We start from the raw sequence: 19605 nt of genomic DNA, 5'->3' as shown, positions 1-19605 counted from the left end.
AATCACACCAACTTCCTATTTTGCTGGCATCCTACTTGATATGGGCCTCTGGTTCTTTACATCCAAACTGTCTTCACATCACAGACTCCTTGTGAGTGACATCTCAGATCTGTTTCTGTGCAGCTGCAGGTCTGAGACGGGCTTGTAACCCCCACTCTTGAGTCTTGTGCTAGCTGTGCTCAGGTCCCATACTGTGCGATCTCGTCATTCCGCAGGACACTGCCACAAAGACTCGTCTCACATGCTGTTACCACTTCCCTCCCAAAATAGATGGGACTCTCTACAATCTACCTCTACTGTAGCATCCTGTTGACTCATCCTCCCATGTTTTATTGTCCATCTGTATGCTTTTAAATAGACCTGTCCTGGGCTCAGCAGTAGCAGTCATTTTTCTCCTTCTTAGTAGCTGGTGCAGTGCTGTGTTTTTGACTTTCAGCCTGGGAACAGCATTGATAACACCAATGGTTTTAGTTGCTGCTCAGTAATGTTTAGTCTGACCAAGGACTTTCTGAGTCTCATGCTCTGCCAAGGAGGAGGGGAAGCTGGGAGGAAGCAGAGACAGGACACCTGACCCAAACTAGCCAAAGAGGTATTCCATACCACAGCACGTCATGCCCACTATGTAAACTGGGGGCAGTTATCTGGAAGGGCTAGATCACTGCTTGGGTCATGCTGGGTATCGGTTGACAGGTGGTGAGTGGTTGTATTTTCTTCCCTTGTTATTTCCCTTACCATTATTATTATTGGTGTTAGCAGTAGTCGTTTGTGTTATACCTTAGTTACTGGACTGCTCTTATCTCAACCTGTGGGAGTTGCGTTCTTTCCATTCTCCTCCCCATCCCTCCAGGAGCAGGGGGAGGAAGGAGGGGAGTGAGCGAGTGGCTGTGTGGTTCTGGGTGCCCGGCTCAGCTCAAACCACGACAAGGTCCCTCTGCTTTTCTGCATGGTTGGGAGAAGCTGCCTGTAGCCACCTGAACTGAATCAAACTCTGCTACTTGCACATCTTCCTTCAAGTGCCTCCTGAGATAGCTTCTGTCGTGATGATCTCTGCAAAGAATTTACTAGGGAGTTAATGGATGCTCTCCAGAGCTATCTGAAAGACTTGGCAGTAAGCCTGGTCAGCTTGGGTCTTACAGGTTTTTTCAGGCCTTTCCATTTGCCCCTTCTATTTTTCTTTTCTTTTTCCTCCTCTAAAATGAAACTGAGGCAAGAGTGTCATCTAAAGCTCTTTCGTTATCTGGGAGTCTGGTGTGTTATCAGCCTGGGTTCTGTACAATGCCAGCAAGTATAAGCTTGCTGCAGGGAAGGGGAGGATCTTTTAACCATAAGTTGTCTGATCAATTACTGGCGCTGTACTAAAATTGCTGACAAGCTTGTGCCACTACTAGTAAGAGAAATTGGTTAATAAAAGAGCAGATGTGTAGTCAGTACATAGCTTAAAGGAAACCATTTCAGTCTACCATAAATTTCAGCAGATCTAGTAGTACAGAAATACTGTGTACAGTAATACTGTAATACAGTAGTATTACTACAGTAATGCCAGTGTATCTTTGATTTTTATCTGGGATTTTGACCTTTTCTCTTGCTTTATTCCTCCAGATACTTTGCAAGTTGAATTAAAAGAGGGAGGCAAGGAGAAAAGATTATTTTTCTATGCTTAATCTGACCATTGTTTGTTCTGTGAGCATGCAGCCAGTGTGAGGTTGGTGCCTGAAGATTCTGCAATTTGCATTTGTAGAAATGGTCTTGAAGTTTGCTGCCTTTCAGATCCTCTTCAGGTCTGGCAGTGGGAGCAGGGGACAGAGGCCAACAAGCAGAGTACTGTTTATCATCACACTGAATCAAGCTCTGTACTCAGATGCTTGTTTGAGGCACAGGGCGAGTGCTTCTGTGAGCAGACCTGGGTCCTTACAGCTGCAGGTACTAACTCGTGGTGCTGAATTGACCCTGGCTGGACACCAGGTGCCCACCAGAGTTAGTGTTGTCCTTGGGACCTGCTGTTTCTGTTGTAGTGATGGACAGTGCTGTGGGAAGGTTTTTATGGGATGGTAGTTACAAGTGAGATGCTGTTGGAAGGACAGAGGGTGCAAGGCAGCTGGAGGCAGCATGGGTGTGGATGGACAGCAACACTAAGAGTGTTCCTTCTGTTGCATGATCATAAACTGGTTTGGGTTAGAAGGGACCTGAAAAATCATCCACTTCCAACCCCCTGCCATGGGCAGGGACACCTTCCAATAAACCAGGTTGCTCAAAGCCCCATCCAGCCTGGCCTTATGTCTGCCCCATCCCTGGCAGTGTCCAGCTTCTCTGGGCAACCTGTGCCAGTATCTCCTTACTCTCATAGTCAAAGAAAAGGGGTGTTGCATCTTCCCTCTGCACCTCTCTTGTGTATCAGATAGATCATGTCCCTCCATGGGAGGAAAGAAGGGAGGAATGGCAGGTCTCTCCAAAATGCCGATTCCCTTTCTCAGACCAGGAGTCCATTACACAACTGGAGTCTTTGAGGAGAAGAAAACCACAAAAAAAAAAGCCCTCAAAGCCCTGCAGCCTTTAACACCTAGACCAGAGTATGAAATTTGGTTTTTAGACTGTAGGCTGTTGTCTAGGTGAAGTTGGGAAAACCTCTTCCTTACTAGTTCATTTATTCCATAATTGCGGAATGCAGGATTGCCCCTGCCTTTTCCTCAGACGTATCTGATCCTGGCTGTTGCTGAGCTCCCTGGCAAGGCAGAAAAGCCTGTTATCAAGACGTGACTTTCTTTTTTGATGTGGATTTGAGATGTGTTTACCTGGGCCCCTGTAGCCTGGATCAAGTTGACTTTCAAGCAGAACTCTGGCTGTAGGTATGGGAGGGCAGAGGTTTTCCCACAGCGTGTGGTCGTGATGGATTAGCATGTTCTCTACAAGGAAGCAGGTGCTTGAGCAGCAGAACTTTTATTATTTCCTCATGAAAGATAAAAAACAGATCTGGAGCCAAATCTGGTCTTTCTGCTGTCAAGCTGAGATCTTGTGACTCTTCTGGTAGGGAAAGTTGCAGAGGGGTGTGGGTCCAGCTGTGATGAGGTTCAAGTGGGATGTCGTCACTGTAGTGGGTTGTATCAGCTTTATGGGGTAAATCAAAGCTAGTGATGCCTGTGTCTTCATTACTAATTTTTTCTCTTTTTTCACAGCAGCTGCCTGAAGCTGCTTGTGTCCCTTCTGTGAGGGAGAAAAGGTGATACATGCTAATGCACATCAAATATCTAGGCTAATTTTCCTTTTTGATGCTGTTGCAGATGTGCCTTCTGCTACCTACTAGGCATAGACATTCTGTCACCTACAGGGTGTTGATTTACTGGGAGTTTAGGAGGGCTATTGCCCTTCTCCAGTGCTGCACAGCATTAGGCCACTGTTTCCCACCCCATGGCCACATGCTTTTTTAACATGTTGTTTGCCATAGCTAACCTAGTCTTCCCCTGGCACCACACAAGGATGTGGGTGTGTTTTGGCAGGAATGAGAAATAATGGCTTCCTGTGGCCAGATAACTGTTACCTTTTACCCTGCTTTGCAGGAGGGTGTTGGGAGACAGGTAGAACTTGTGTATACCAGTTTGGGCAGTGATCTGGTGGTGGCACCAGGATTGAATGCGGGGGATCTACTTGGGCTTATTGCCTCGTGCAACCGACAACATGACATACCTGACTTGACCCACAGTCATGTATGAGGTCTGGGCAGAGCTGGAGGAATGAACACACTTCCAATACAAACCATCTTCCTTCTCTGTCACAGCTGGCTGTACCTTGCAGAAAATACGTGTCTCTCCCCAGTGCTGCTTCGTTTGGAGAGCTGGGAGCCATGCAGGCATGAACACGGGTATCTGTGGGTTCCACCATAGTCTGGCCCCGATACAAAGAGAAGAAATAATGCCTGCTTCTTAAAATGATGCATGCCTGCAGCTTGGGAGCAGTGAAGGGTGGTACAACTGCTACCAGCTCCATGTGCGGCATGCAGGAAGGTATCTTGCACTTGGTGATCCAGGTGTGGCGTGACTTTTATGGAACTCTTAAACTGAGGGAACTTGTAATTTTTGGTTTTAAATACTTCAAATATATATATTTATGTAACATGTTATAAAGTTGTTATAGCCGTAGGTATCTTTTGTCATCCTTATCTGACATGAAAGAAAAGTGTTTGCATCTTGGATGTGGTATGGGATTTCATTCAATGACAGGACTCAAAAGTATAAAGAACCCCAAAGTTGGCATTCTCTGGCAAACCTGCAGCTTGGGTACCATGGAGCTGACATCCACAAACACAGCTCTGAAGACTCTGTGTTCCTGCCTCCGCAGCTGAAAAAGACTAAAAAGCCTAAAGAGACCGTCTCTCTCTCTCTCCTTCCCTTAATCTCATTTGGCAGGGAGCAGAGAGGAAGATCAGGGATGAAGAGCGAAAGCAAAGCAAAAGAAAAGGCAAGTGCACTGACCCCAGCTCTCAGTTGAATGCCTGTAAGTAGAAATTATTCCATCGGTGTTTTGAATATTAGATGTCATTTTGGCTACAAATAACTTCGGTGGTAGAGCTCATCTTAAGTGAATTTATATCGAATATGGAATAGGGCTTGTTTTAAGCAGTGTCTTATGGAGTCATTAATTGTGTTTCGCAACATACTGAGTCGGTTAGGACTTCGCTTCTACATAGCCTTCCTGTTCAAGGCAGGGTCTTTCTGCATATTCAATCAGGTATGGGTTTTAGCAGTTGAAGTGAGGGTGAGAGTGGGATTTTTGGGCACTTGTGGACCCCCTGCAGCTCCAAGTGGCAGAGAGAACTGGAGCTGTTACAAATGTTTCCAGCTTGATCCTAAACTTAGGTTTAACTGAAGTTGAAGATGTGTTTACAACTCTCTACCCAGGCAGTGGCAGCCTTGGGACTGAGCTTTCAGCCTCCCGGCCCTGCACACACACTTGTAGAAGGCAAAGTGGTCCTTAGTAAATGATTCCAGCAGAAGTTGTTTCTGCACATGTGAAAGCCTCGGCACCGTAGTGTGTAAAGGCTGTGGAGCCTCTTCCTGCTGAGCATCCTTCCTTTAAATGCTGAAGGTGACTGCAACAGATCCTGTGTTTGGATCACTTAGTTATTCACCAGTAGAGCTGTGTAGAGGATAATGTATCTCCCTTTTCCTGCTGTGCACGGGGCAGGTGCGTGCTCTCACTTGCTCTGCTCAGTGTTCTTGTCAGAGCTGTGCTATTAACAGTCCAGCTGGTTCAACAAGCATGCACCTCACAGCTTGCTGGGCAGGATTTTCCTGACGCAGCAGGTACAGGCTGCTGGAGCAGCTTCAGAAGAAGATAAATGCTGTAAGGGAACCCATTTGCTTAAGGGCAGTTGCAGCAAGGGATGGGTTTTGGGTTTGTTTTTCCCCAAAGAAAGGTAGGTTTAGCACACTGTTAGCATTTCACACATGGAGCAGCCCCAGTGGCTCTCAGCAGATTACAGCATGCAGTTCTTGCATCATGGCAGGAAAAGTGCAAACAGCTTCAATGCAGACTTCCAGGACTGTCTGACTTTACAAAAGCTGCTTTCCAAACTGAATTCCCTGGGCTTGGGCTTAGCCTGATACGACCTTTATTTTCCTGGAAAGTACAGTCTGTTGCTGTTCAGTTCTTGTGTGGGAAGTTTTTGGTTGCTTTAAGCCATAAGCTGTTATATCCAGCTCCAGGATCACAAATGCCACGAAGTTATTTTTACAGGGATTGAGTTAGAGTTAAGTTTTTCAGGGGAAAAAAAAGAAGTGTATTTTGTTCTGGGGACATAAGAAGTGGAGTGTTAGCAGGTGACTTGACCCAAAATTGAAATGTTTCCACTTGGTAAAACCAAGTCTTCACTTCGGGGTCAGTTTGACATGAATGCATCTGAAATGCAGTTTAAGGTACCTCCTGCCTCACTCTCATCCAACTTTTGTGGGTGAAGCCTGTCCACTTGGTGGCTTGTTCACATCAGTTGGTGCATCGTGAGAGCCCAAGTGCTCTGTGAGAGACAGAACTAGAGTCTGGGGGAGGATGAACCAGGGTCTGGCAGCTTGTGAGGACGAACAATGAGATGAACAACAATGTAAAATTGGAAATGTGGAATCAAAATGTAACTCGAAATGTATCATCTTGCAAGAAACAATACTTGTACTAACTCTGTGGTATGACAGTGCTTCTGTGATGCTGTTGTTTTGAGAGGCTCCTCACTGGAACCACATGTGTTGCAAGTTGTCTGTTGTCTTTCTGCCTTCCTGATAGAGGAAATCCAGCAACCTTTTGAGGGAATTGATAGGGAGGAGGGAGAAGCAGGGGCTTGGACTAGATTTTGCCCTCTGTTTGGGTGTTTTACTTAGTACCTGGAAACCCTAGGTTCCTCTCTTGGGGTGAGTAGTCAGACCATTCTCCAGCCCGATTTAATATCAGAATGAAGTAAACCAGCTCACTGGAGAAAACTTGTCCCACTCTGTGAAACAAGCTCTTTCTGCAGGATCCAGGCCCTCATCTGAGAGGTAGACAACCGAGATTCAGACTCCTCTACCGCAGGAGCTTTTCCCTTTGACCCTGACTACAGAGTACCCTTGTCCAAGAGTGTATGTGCCTTTTAAATGATGTAGGAAAGCCACAGCCCTGTCAGTGCCTTCACTATCCTCTGTTTCAATCTTTGGTCTTTGCAGTTTCTGATGTCAAAGTGCCCATGCTTCCCTCACACAAACGCACGGACATCACCATCTTCAAGCCCTTCATGGATCTAGACACTCAGCCTGTCCTTTTCATTCCTGATGTTCACTTTGCAAATCTTCAGCGTGGGGCTCATGTAAGTAAAGCTCATGAGTGCGGGGATGAGGAAGGTATGGGATATATTTGGAAAAAGCCTGTGTACATACACACATGTGAAATGCCAGACTGTTTGCATCAATGCTGTAAACACAGGGTGAGTCTCATGTGAGCGAGAGATGTTGCTCTTTGACATGTTGGCTGGGGTTAACTGGGGAAGTTTCCCGATTAAATCATCTTTCTATGAACTCCTGTTTCCGTGAACCTGAAAGGGTTTTATCACAGCATCTCCAACTGAGAGTTCATTGAATGAGCTGCAGGCTGGTTTCCTCTTGTGGAGGCCATTCGGTCCCTGGTGCGCTGCTGCAGACTGTGGGCTCCTCCAGCCTGGTGCTGCAGGGTGAAAATCCCTTCTGTGAAGCTGGCAAGGGTGTGTGTGGCTCTGTGGTCCACTGCCAGAGCACCCTGCCTCAGCGTTCCTGGAAAGTCCCAGCTAACAGGAAACTGGAAAGGAAAAAATGAGACTGCAACCAAGTTTCAAAATCTTGGACTTTGCTGTGCCGGGAGTTCTGGCACCCTCTAACATAATCCAGCCCTCACCTTTTAAGAGTATTGCTTAAAGTCTTAGCAGGAATGGAGAATAAACTTGTGCCCATGAGACTGACTTTCCTGCATGTGCTCCTACAACGGCTCTAGTGCTGAGGTCTGTCAGAAGACTGCGCCAGTCCAGATGGAAAGCTGGTTAGCTAGCTCTTGTATGTTCCTGTGTCTCTCGTTTGAGATCTTTTAATGTGCCTTTATTAAAAAAAACTAGAGAAGATGCTTACTGGCTTTGGAAGGTTGAGCCAAAGTGTCATTTTTTTACAGGGTTGAAAGATAATAAGAAGAAATGAAATCTAGTTCTGGATAAAATTTTTACTATCCTAACTGCAAGTATTATTTATGTGTTAAAATGAAGGCCAATGTTTAGTGCTTGGACCAGAGTATCTTACTTCTAGTAGTGTGGTTGTGACTGGTACCCTACTTGACAGCCTTGGTTTCCCTTATGTCCTGTACTGATGTGCTTACAAGGGGGTTGGGTGGCTTGAGCCATCTACCTGTCTCTGCTGTGGTATCAGGGGTTCCCTATCCTTTAACTCAATGCTGTTAAACCTCTGCTCAGGCTGGATGCAGCAGCATGGTTTTATGCCAATGACTTTTCAGTGCAAACAAAGCTAATGGTATGTTGCTATATTAACAGGTAGCACTTACAGGGATGGGGAGAGCGTTGCTGACAAGACCATGTTACACCAGCTAATGGGTCTGTCCTTAGGCAACTTTGTTTCGTAGCATTCAGAGCCTGTTGTGTTTTCTGAGGACTGGGTACCACATCAGGTACTCACTAGCTATTTCACCATGTGTTTCTCTGCATATGTCAATAAACATTTCCCCTTTGTTTTAAAAGGTCCTACCTGTTGCTTCAGAAGAACTGGAGGGTGAAAGGTAAGAGCTGTGCTACTTCAGCCTACTGATGTCTTGCCCTCAGACAGTGGGGTAAGTCCCTGTAATTGTACCACTAAATTTTTATCCCTGTCTATGACAGCTCCAACCTGAAGAGAGGAGCCTATATTGGTGAAGAGGACTTTATCACTACTCCAAATAAGATGGCCAGAATAGAAGAACCAAAAAGAGGTATTACATTCTTTCTTCAGAGACTGAATTATTGGAGTATTTGTCCATCATGATAGGGATGCATCTGAGGTTAAAAATTTTTTTTAGTTTATTTTGGAGTCTACTTCAGCCTGATTATTCTGGCTTTGACTGGGAATAGGGTTTGTACATCAGGATGTAGCTCAGCTCCACAAATCTTCTACAGTGTCAGAATTTCTGGGGTTTTCTGCCAATTCAGACACTAATTGGCTCTGAACCTGTAACAAGGAGGCTTGGAGGAGAGTGAGCAGTTTACCAATCTCCTTGGTGGATTGGGTGAGAGAATTCATCACATAATCCACTACAATACTTTGGAAAACTTTTCTAGGACTTTAAGCAATGAATGCCAAGAATTGTTCTGGGTATAAAACCTGCAAAACCGGTACTGGGAAATGGGATGCTCGCTGCTGAGAGCCAAACTGAGAGAACATTCTGCTTATTTTTAACTGTTGTTGATCTTTGCAATGTGTTGTGTGATTGGATGTTGCTGTGGTGGTGTGGAAGGAGGTGAGAGGTCCCTTTGGAGATGGTGTAGAGGATTACCTGCCTGATGATGATTATGTGTAGAAGAACCAGTACAAAGCTTGAAGAACTAGGAGGATTAAAGTTGTGATGTGGAAAGGGTTAAATCTTGTGAGTGACCTTAATGGGGCTGCAATTCTGTAGTCTGGATAAAGTAGTAAGGAAGGATCGATTTTTATAAAAGGAAATTCTGTTTTATAAAAGGAAATTACTTCCTCAGTTTTCTTGTTGCTGTATGCCATAAAATGAGACCCGTGGGATTCTCTCCCCTTTGGCTGGTGTGTCGTCTGACCTGTGCTGTAACTGAGAGTGTGTGTACTGCCTTCATTTTTTACACCTACAGCCTTTTTTTTTAAACCTGCCTGTAGCAGAGGAAATCCATTGAGGTGCTGTGCTGCCCTGAGTTCGCTTTGGTCAATTAGAAATGCCAGCAATTGTTCCATGTTGCAGGTGTGTCAAAGCTGTGGCTGATGAACCTTGTAAATAATCCAGGCTGTAATACCTAGTCATTAGAAGATGGATTAAAGACGGCAAAGCTGTTTAAGTTGAAGCTTTCTTGCTCTCATGGCTTATTCCTCAGCCTTAATGCAGTTTTTAATGAGGCAGATGTTACATACAATGACTCTCTGCTAGCTTGAGAATGCTAGGGATGCTTACCTCATTGGGCTCTTAACTCTGTCATTCACCTCCTAGCAGGAGGCTAAGTCTGCACTGCATTTCAGCAGTGGCGGTATGAGTATTGCCGAAACATGGCAAGGGGGAGGAAGGGAGATGAGACAGCACAGGAGCAGCAGAGGATTGTACAAATAAGTTATTTAAAAATGAGGAGGTGGCCAGGATGGCTTTGCCTGCTGTGGCAGCATCTGTCAAATCATTTTATTGTGCAAAGCCTTGTGGCAAGTGACCTGTAAGATACGGAGTGACAGGAGACTCTCAAAGCTATGTTTTGTGTTTCTCCTTTCTGTGTTTCAAATATGACTTTTCTTCCCAAATAATAGAGAGAATATCAAATAGAGATTTAGTTATTTTGACAAGAAAGATGCTTGAGCGTGCAGTATTTCTGTGTGCAAAAGCATGTTTTGAGCTAACCTAGCTATGCGTGTTTGTGATATGATCTTCAATGTATGCTGAATGTACGTATGTGTATCTCTTCATAAGATCCTCAGTGTATGTTACTGTGTGCTTAGCCACTATCATATACAGATCTTTTCTGAGGAGCAGTTATGCCGTTAACTCCTCTCTCCAATTTGCTTTTCAGTGTTGCTCTATGTCCGAAAAGAGTCAGAGGAAGTCTTTGATGCACTAATGTTAAAGACACCATCTCTGAAAGGTCTAATGGAAGCAGTAAGTAACAAAGCTGGTTTTACAGTCTTTGCCTTCAGTTTGAGAAAAAGCAAGTATAGTCCCTTGCTATCTAGTCCTCATATACTGGGCAGTCATAGGAGGTAGACTTTCAGTTGCAGCTTGTGTCCGTGTATTCCTCCTTTTCTGGTTAAGAAGCATAAGGCTGATTTCCTTTGAGTAACATGGACATTAATGTAAATAATGCTTTAATTCATTATTAAAGGATTTGAGGAAGCTTCCCTTCTAAGTACTTTATCCTACTTCTGTGGTGTCTGGGTGTAAGAAGGTGTTTCTCAGCCTTTCTGAAAATCCAGGTGTGTCAAGTTTGTTGACTTGGTACATGAGATAGTCCCAAAATGACAGGAGCTGCTGGAGAGTCTTCCAGGCTTGCTTCTTATGCAGGCTCTGCTTTGGCCAAGCTGCAGAATCAGCTGTGTAGGTCTTCTCCTAGCTGCATCTAAAAACTGTCAACTGTGGATGTCCCTCATGTCAGAGGGTATTTTCATTGGAAGATAGAGCGATATCCAGAATGTGTTCAGTGGCTTGTGTTGTCTGGGGGGGTTCCCCTCCCCTTTCATAACCTGCTTATAAGAAGTTGCTGTCCCAGCTTCTGAGAGTGCCTGAAGACTTTTATATATCTGTGCACATGTGTGAAATTGCTGTTACTTGGCTTCCAAAATAGCCTTACACTGTCCCTGCTGCTGCAGTGCTGCAGAGGAAACAGAGAGCTTAATGCCGAGAAATGCTGTAATGTTTGGCACGAGCTCAAGGCTGACGTGTCTGGCTGTCTCTTTCTGTGACTAATGTATTGTTGATGCTCAGAGGATGGAGGCTTTGGGGCTGTATGGCCAGGTTTTGCCAGTAGCTTTGGGACCCAGAGATGTGTCTGTAACCTGAGGCTGTCTCTTCCTGGCTATGGGAGCTTTGCCAGCACAGGCAGGCTGGAGGCAGGGGCTAATGGGTGGGGGGATTAAAGGCTATGAAGTCCTCATTTACCATATGGTCCTGAAGGGTAAATTGTTTCACTTGGGACTTCTTAAAGGAGGGAACCAAGAGCTCACAATTGTAGCTTGGAGGAACCCGCCTGTGCTTTTGCATCCTGAAACAGTGTTTTGGTTTGGTTCTTGCTGTGTTGGTTTGACAGAGCCATTTGGCAAAGTAATACTGACCTCCTGAGTTCTGGAGGTTTGTACGTTGAAGCACCATGGTGAGTGGCTGTGGTTTCTCGTTCAGAGATTATCCTGTTGGGTAAGGAGGATGTTTCTGACCAGCTTGTGTTCTTAGCTGCACAGGTCTTCATTCTGGTGCTGTTCTCTTTCTGCACCAGCTGCTGTGATGACTAGTTTTCATTTGATCCCTCTGGCACTGAATTACAAATGGGTTTTGGTGTGCTAAGAGAACAGAACCAAGAGAGGAGGAGAACCAGCATGTGGGATGTTTAGTGTGTGGGCTTCTTGGCATGCGGACAGGTTGCTGTATGAGGGGTCAGTGGCCAGGTTTAGAACATGGCTCACTTTTTTGCACAGAAGTTGGCAAATTGCAGAGGAGGGGTTCTCATCTATAAGCTTATTCTATAATTCAGCATTTAGTATTGCCTTTATAGGGCAGAGCAGTTGCTTTCATCTGCAGGCCTGTGGGGTTTTTTTGTTCCTTTCTGTAAAATAGGAAGTGGAAGACAATGGCAGCAGCCTCCTTGCTTCACCAGTGCTCGCTTTCTTTTGTTCCAGATCTCTGACAAGTATGATGTGCCTTTTGATAAAATAGGGAAGATCTTCAAAAAATGTAAAAAAGGGTGAGTATGTTCCTACACAGCAGCTGTCTGAGAACATGAACTCCTCTCTTTCAAACTGGTAGACAAAGCTGCTTCAGAACTCCTCCATGCACTTGCACGTATGCAAATGCTGTTTGTGAATATGTGTGTGTGTGTGCCATGTACCCACATTCCAGCCTCATTCATAGAGCTGAACACCGGAAGGCTCCCATAGGAACAAGCAGTTTGACTTCCTGGGTAAATACAAGTCACAGAATCTCTCTGAGTTTATTGCTATTTGAACCAGAGTGATCATGTCAGAGGAAGAAGAGTTCCATTTATTTAAAGACTCCCAGTAGTGAAGAACCTACTTCAACCCATGTTAATGTGTTCCAGGGGTTAACTGGACTTGCTATGTCTGCATTTGACTACAATTGCTAAGCCTGGTTATCTTTTTGTGGGCTAAATTGACAAGAACTTTATTGTGAAGTGCCCATTCCCCACAGAGGCCATACTCCACCGTCTTTATTTTTTAGTGTAAATAGTTGATTTCCTGAACATTGTCCACTTTTGGTTTTCCTTTTAGTCTCCCAGTAAGTTTCTTGGGTTTGTTTTTCTCTAAAGTCACTTGGGTGTTTCAGCCGCTTCCCCAGCGCCCCTCTCGCCAGAAAATTACGGCCTTTAATCACCCTAGGAATGTAGTTTCAAGGGTTGTGTTTTCATAGCAGAATAACTGCAAACGTTTTGAATTGATGGTGGCTAAACCACTGCTAAGGACAGCTTTGTGTGTGCGTGCACACTCACATGTGTGCGTGCACACAAACACAAGGTATTTGCACTTCTGGCGCATGAGTAGGGTTGTCAAACATCAGAGGTTTCTTCCCAGCAAGCTCTGTAGTGTTTTTGCCCAAGTCTGCAGTTCAGAAGGGTTTCTGCCAGCTCCACTGGTCCGGGAGCCAGACTTAACCCTTTTGTTTGGATCCTAGAAGAGGGGCTGTAAGCATTGATGGCAGGTTTGGGAAAGGACAGCTAGATCTACTGTAGGAAGCAATGAGGCAGAGAGAGGTGAGCAGGGATCTTGTGTTACCCCCGGACAGTCTGGGCTCTCTGGGGTTTCAGGGCACCTTTGCTGTCTTTCACATTTAGATCTGTAATATATCCCTGATCTATTTTGTTTTTCCAGGATCCTGGTCAACATGGATGATAACATCGTGAAACACTATTCTAATGAAGATACCTTCCAGTTGCAGATTGAAGAAGTTGGAGGATCTTACAAGCTCACTCTGACCGAGATCTAAGATCACAGGTCCTCTGTGGATTTTAAACAAAGGTCTCAAGTGAACATTTTCCCATAATTCAGTATGTTGGGCAAAACACTAATCACCTTCTCCAGAAGAAAGCCAGGTATTGACTTGTTCTGGGGAGCAGAGCAGTGGTTTTGCTTAATATAGTATGTTTCTGTTCTTTCCAAAGAACATTGTAGTGCTCATGACCTTATTTGCACTTGAGTGAGCAAAGATCAGCAATTAAATAAGAGAACATGTATAAAACACTAGTAAATACAGGAGGGGAAAACTCCTGGAAGGTGGCCTTTTAGAGTGGTGATATCTTATTTATCTATTTGGTAGCCATGTTTGAGCCTGTTATCAGCTAATACCATTTTATGGGACTGTTTTTTCTGCTAGGTAGAACTGCAAAACTACTCAGTAGTAGGAGTTGTGTGCAGGTTGGAGAAAAGCCTTTCCAATGTTTACTCTTGAACAGGGCAGACTGTTGAAATCATTTGTGTCACTGGGGGGGGGGGGGGGCGGAATGTAAAACTGCCTTGCTTATGAAGAACTCGCCTTAGTAACTGTGTGAACTCTCATCAGATGAAGCTATATTGTATATAAGTGCAATATATTTTTGAAGGTCTGTAAATGTGTACATACAACTGATAATATAATATATATAAAATATGGTGTTCTGTATATACCATGAATATATGCAATGAAGCCCATCTAAAAGGATGCCATATACAGAGAAAACAGATATTTAACGTCGCTATTTAAAAATGGACAAACCTTTAACATGCACCAAAGGTGAGCACGTTTGTATGTTCATAGAAGGCACAAGAGACCTGCTTATTCAACATGGATCTCCCTGTGTGGAAGGAAAAGGTACTGGTTCTCTCCCAAGCCTTCCTGCACAGCCAGGCGATGGCAGTCCTGGCTTCTCTTGGGACCTTTAGCCCTGGAACTGCTGCATGCTGCTGCCCTGGGAGGTCATTTGGGCTGAGTTCAAGAGCTGGGTTCCAAGAAGAGCTGAGCAGATGCAGTTTCCTGGAAATCTCCAATCTTGGGATCAGGAAGAAGGTCTCCTGGAGGGTGGATGGCTTTTTCAGCAGCAGTGTACTGCTCACAGCGGCTTGGGCTGGATGAACCCATGGGTTGGAGCCAGCTTGCAAGGCCTAGGATGTCAACAGCTGGAAATTCTCAGGCAGTGCTTTTGAGAGAGGAGGGTGGCATCCCAGCTCAGCAGGTCAAGCTTTAGCAGGGAATAGGGGCTTGTAACTGCTTCCTGATGTACCTACATTGCATTGACCCACTGCTGAGGCAGAGAGATCAAAAAGGCAGCTAGTAGGAGGCAGTCTGAGCATAGTCCCAGATACTGCTTCAGCATTAGAGTATACAGTATTTACTCATCATGTGCTTACGAAGAAAGGCACCCTCTGGTTAGCAGCAACTTAAGGTTAGCTCAGTTTATACAGAAGCACTTGGCTGTAAGGAAAAACCTGCATTACAGGGCAAGCAGACAAGCCTGAGTACCAGGTTCAGTGTCGGTGCTTTTGAAGAGATCTGGATAATAAAAGAAGAGTTTATAACCTCTTCAGGCAGCACAAAGCTGCATGTGCCTCACCTGAAGGTCAACCTGGATAGGCTGGAGAAATAGTCCTGAAAAGTGGAATATGATTCTACTTAATGTTTAACGATTCTACTTAATGTATATTGTAACTGAATGTTGTTCAGCTGCGTTGTGTTGCTATTTGGAAGAGGGAGGCAAATGCTAGGTTGAGTTGATAAACGGGAGCACCGCCTGCAGGAAATTGGATACCCGCCTTTTGCTCTACTTGGCATTGTCAAGGCCTCCACTGGAGTGCTGTTCCTTTCCAGCTGAGCAGCCTCCTGTCGGGTGTCCTAGTGAGGCCAGAGCAGGTGGTTCCAAGGAGGATGGGCTGGGTGAGTCGCCTGGAGAGGGGTCATCTCCATAAGCAAGGATGCAGGTGAGAGGAGTGGCCTCCCAGCACGTGGAAGCATTCTCCTGGTTCCGTCACAAGCACAATGAGAAGTATTGGGTGTAAACTGCAGAGGTTCAGGGTAGGTGTCGAGGCAGTTTTCTCTGGTGAGCAGTGCAGGGTACCCTGGGAAGCATCAGAGGTCTTCACAGCCAGACTGAGCAAAGCTCTCTGCACTGTCACAGTATATTTGATCCTCCCTTGGTGCTGAGACCAGGTGACCACTGAAGTCCCTCCCCACCATGTTTTTTTAACGCTTTTTATGAAATACAGTATTTTGGGATTTGTGTTCAGACCACTCCATTCCCCCTCCTCCTCTGCTGACGGGCCCCATGGAGGCTTGCCAACACTCTGGGCACTGTGTGCTCCCTTTGCTCTGTGGCTGGAGTTGAGCAGGCTTCACATGGGTGCATCCATGACTGTGGGCTTGAAACTGAAGCAGAGAAGCTGGCACTGAAGAGACTGCCTGGCCAACAGATGCCACCCCATACAAGAATCCGCCACCAGCCAAGCAGAGCAGGCACGGGACTCGCACCCAGCCAACACCAACTCACCGCCTGGGCTCCCCTTCGTCAGCCATGGGAACACTGTTACTATGGCAAGGGAATTTTTTTAAACCTGATATATAGAATACATATATATATTTACACATTTTTATTGAAAATGGAAGTTTTATTACAGAAACTCAGTCTAGGGTCAGGGAAGTAGATTTAGAGTCTATAGAGGTAAGATTGATATGAATGTTATTTCTTTTTACTGCTTAATGAAGTATGTGAACTAAATCTGACGATTGTTTTCCACTCTAAGATACTCTGGGACACGGGTCTTGTAACAGTAGCAGCAATGTTATGTATGTGTTATGAAACTGATCTTTTTTTTTTGTTTTGCCTGCTGTTTTTTAATTGAAAATGTATTTTAAACCAAGCTATTAAATTTTATATGTTCATTTCTAATGAGAAATCTCTTATGTATCAAACCCATCTGCTCTTACCCCTTTGTTTTTCCTTTAACTTGGGATCTATAAAACAAAACCCCAGTCAGTGATCATTTTCTAATTGCTCTTTTCTTTACAGAAGAAAATAATCCTAATGCCAGATCTGCTGTAATTCCCACGTAAGGAATGGTTAGTCCCATTCTCATGCCCTGCTTGTTTTCAACTGGCCTCATCCACTTCTAAGTGCAGGGAAGCTCTGAAGCATTTTGTTTCTGTAGGACCCTTTGGCAATAAAACAGAAGAGAACAGCCGTGCATGAGCTCAAATGTATAGTGGGCTGATGGTGATGCCTGATGCTCTCTGCTGGAGGGTCACCAGTATAAGGGCATTGCTGCCTCCACTGCCCGTGCAGCAGGGATGGGATCCTCATCAGTGTAGGTGAGGAGGGGGAGTTGTGGGGTTGTGGTGATGCCAGCGGCTGTCCTGGGTGCCAGGTCCGAGGTGCTTCATGTAATTTTCAGCCCACTGTGGCTGCAGGGAGCATTGGGTCTTCCTCATCACTGCTGGTAACTGGCACATGCCAGGCAGCTTGGAGGATCACTGGTAAAGCTGCAGGCATTGATGCCCTGAGGTGAAAATACTCAGTTAAACCCCATGCTAATCCCATGAGAATCTTTGTGGCTGGGTTATTACCAAGACCAGGTTGGACAGAGCTTTGAGCAACCTGGTCTAGGGGTAGAACCACCTCGCTCCATGCAGGGGGATGAAACTGGATGAGCTTTAAGGTCCCTTCCAACCAAAACTGGTTTGATTCTCCAGAATAATCCTAATGCTGCTGTTGCTGTAGTGTCTGGAGCACTATTACTTGTCTACTAATTGCATGAGCTTTTTCTTGAGGCTTTGCAAGAGCATGGAGCTTACCTGCTACTCTCTTTGGTTTGTTTGATACTTAGATCGTTTGATTTCATAGAATCACAGAATCAACTAGGTTGGAAGAGACCTTTAAGATCATGAAGTCCAACAATTATCCCAGGACTACCAAAGCCACCACTAAATCATGTCACTGAGGGCCTGATGAGGTCTTTGAACAGTTCCATCCAGGGATGGTGATTCCACCCCTGCCCTGGGCAGCCTGTTCCAATGGCTGAGCACCTTCTCTGTGAAGAAATTGTTCCTAATGTTCAATCTAAACCTCCCCTGCTGCAGCTTGAGGCTATCTCTTGTCCCTTCACTTGTTACTTGGGAGGAGAGACCAGCACCCTCCTTTCAGGTAGCTGCAGAGAGCAATAGGGTCGCCCCCTAGCCTTCTCTTCTGCAGACTAAACAAACCCAGTTCCCTCATTTATTATTAAATTATTAGATAATACTGAGATGACACCTCAACTAGATGATGAATTGGTCTAATGAAAAAAATAGGAGCTCTTACAACTTGTTTTGCTGTTTGTCCTTGGACTGTAATACTGCACTGCTCTTTGATGCATACCTCTGCATAGCTCCCAATACCATAGAAGGGATATTTTGGCTTTTCTCCTCTTGTTGGCTGCTTTCAGTAACTGCTATAGCTGGGGTGATTGTGGAGTTTTTGGTGCATCTTGCAGTTTCGTGTTTGCACAGGGCAATGCTCCATTACCCATCGCTGTGTTTGCCTGCACACGCAGCCTGTGGATGGGGATGCCCGCTGCCTGAAGCACTGTTTATTTGCCATCTCTCCAGCACAGCCACTCTGCAGGCTGTAGATGTATGAGCAAATACCAGCTGGTGACCAGTGTCAACACTGTTGAACTGAGGTGCTCCCATTGCAGTGCTGGCTGTCTTGGACCGCATCCCAGGCCTGGTGCTGGACTGCAGGTCAGTCACCTCCACTGCAGTGTGATGGGTGGGAAGCACACCCAGGAAGAGGAAAGGTGCATTCTTTACTTACAACGTTTGTCTTCTGGAGCAACCACTATGCATAGGGAAGCCCTGCTTCTTGGGAAGTGGCTGGGTATCTCCTGCTGATGGGAAGTAGAGATTGAAATCTTTTGTTTTCCTCTGCTTCTGTCAGTGACCTTTGCTTTTGCCTTATTGAACTGTCTTTATCTTGATCCATGAAGATTTTTCCATTTTATTTTTTGCCCTGATCCTGCTGAGGACTGTGATGGAGCAGCTTGGTGTGGGCACATGGCATCCAGCCAGGGTCAACCCACCACAGGTGGGTGAAGTGACGATGGAAAAGGCAGGCGAACCAAGTCTTGCGTTTCCCTGGCACCATGGAAATCAAATCCCATGGTTCCTCACTGCCCATCAGGCATGGGCAGCTGGATGGAGCTCCAGCCTGGCAGCATTTGCACTGTCAGTTTCTGGGCTCAATGGCTTGGGCACAGTACTGCTGCCACTGCCTGGCAGTGTGGCTTGAACCAGTGCCGCTCCCAGCCATCAGCACATGCTTGGGCAGAGCCTGGCCCCTGCCAGGAGAGGCACATTGGCTGGAGCGGCTGCATCCACAGGGGTTCTCAGTCCTGCTCAGAGGGGTGATGTGTGCATGAAGACAAGGGCTCAGGAGCACAGGGATCACCACCAGCTCTGCTGGCAGCTGTACCAGTGGCACTGGGGCTGTTGCCAGCAGTCAGCTTGATACTGCTTTTAACTCTGGCATGATAAGGTTTGCTTGAGTTTGTTTGGGTGTTTTTAAAGTAAATAACTACCTGAGGTTTGCAAACATCAATAAGTCAATAAGCGAAAAGGATAGCTCAGTGGTCATATCTGCAGGTCGTCTCTCCACAGTCTGCTCTGTGACTTCTCTCTTGAAATACTTGGCTTTGAGCCTGTCAGCACTGGCCAAGGGCTCTCAGAGGCAGCAGTCCCAGGTCACCCATCCTGTGGCTGTCAGGCCCTAAACCAGCCCTTGCTCCCCCGCTTGCTTCTGCTCTATGTGCTTAAGAAACAGCCCAGGCTGCAGGTCAAGACCTGCTGTGTGCAAAGCCCGAGGTCAGGATAATGGGTGGGACACAAGGAGACAGTTATAAAGTCAGCAACGGCAAAAAGCATCTGTTGCTGCTTAAATCACCCCTGGCTGTCCCCAGATGAGCTGGCACCTCATGGCTTCACCTGTGAGTGACGCCCTGCATGGCCTGGGAAGGGGGCTGAGCCATGCCCGAGGGGATGCTGCATGCCTCTGGGCTTCCCAAGCTCAGCGAGGGTGATGGTTTCAGTGGTGGAGGCCCACATCTGCTGGGTCTCTGCAGTGGGACAGCTTGTCCCAGATCATCTGTACGTGGTGTGGGGCCTCAGGACCTCATGCTGACTTTCATTAATTTCTCAAAGGAAAATTCT

The 19605-nt window shown here is 45.9% G+C and overlaps 2 protein-coding genes across 4 annotated transcripts in view; both read left to right on the top strand.

Annotated features, from left to right (window-relative positions):
* The window catches only part of GRHL1 (grainyhead like transcription factor 1), a 43141-nt gene extending 26478 nt beyond the window's left edge, over positions 1-16663 (top strand). The window contains exons 10-17 of one of the 3 annotated variants that reach the window (XR_009967768.1): positions 4398-4485; positions 6681-6820; positions 8225-8262; positions 8363-8451; positions 10250-10335; positions 12063-12127; positions 13269-13489; positions 14191-16663. Coding sequence is in view for 2 of the 3 variants with exons in the window: in XM_062634520.1 (XP_062490504.1) it covers positions 4398-4485; positions 6681-6820; positions 8225-8262; positions 8363-8451; positions 10250-10335; positions 12063-12127; positions 13269-13383 (621 nt within the window). In the remaining variant the exon portion in view is untranslated. Of the gene's footprint in view, positions 1-4397; positions 4486-6680; positions 6821-8224; positions 8263-8362; positions 8452-10249; positions 10336-12062; positions 12128-13268 lie in introns of all 3 variants that reach the window. The other 2 variants (XM_062634520.1, XM_062634521.1) reach the window with 2 other exon arrangements.
* The window catches only part of KLF11 (KLF transcription factor 11), a 200693-nt gene that overhangs the window by 157256 nt on the left and 23832 nt on the right, over positions 1-19605 (top strand). The gene's annotated exons all lie outside the window — the stretch shown is intronic.

Source organism: Pezoporus occidentalis, unplaced genomic scaffold (assembly GCF_034315485.1).
Source record: "Pezoporus occidentalis ecotype Australia unplaced genomic scaffold, CSIRO_AGI_Poc_V1 ctg43, whole genome shotgun sequence".
Taxonomy (NCBI): domain Eukaryota; kingdom Metazoa; phylum Chordata; class Aves; order Psittaciformes; family Psittacidae; genus Pezoporus; species Pezoporus occidentalis.
Note: the sequence above shows the minus strand (reverse complement) of the source record. Positions and strands in the feature narration are given on the sequence as shown.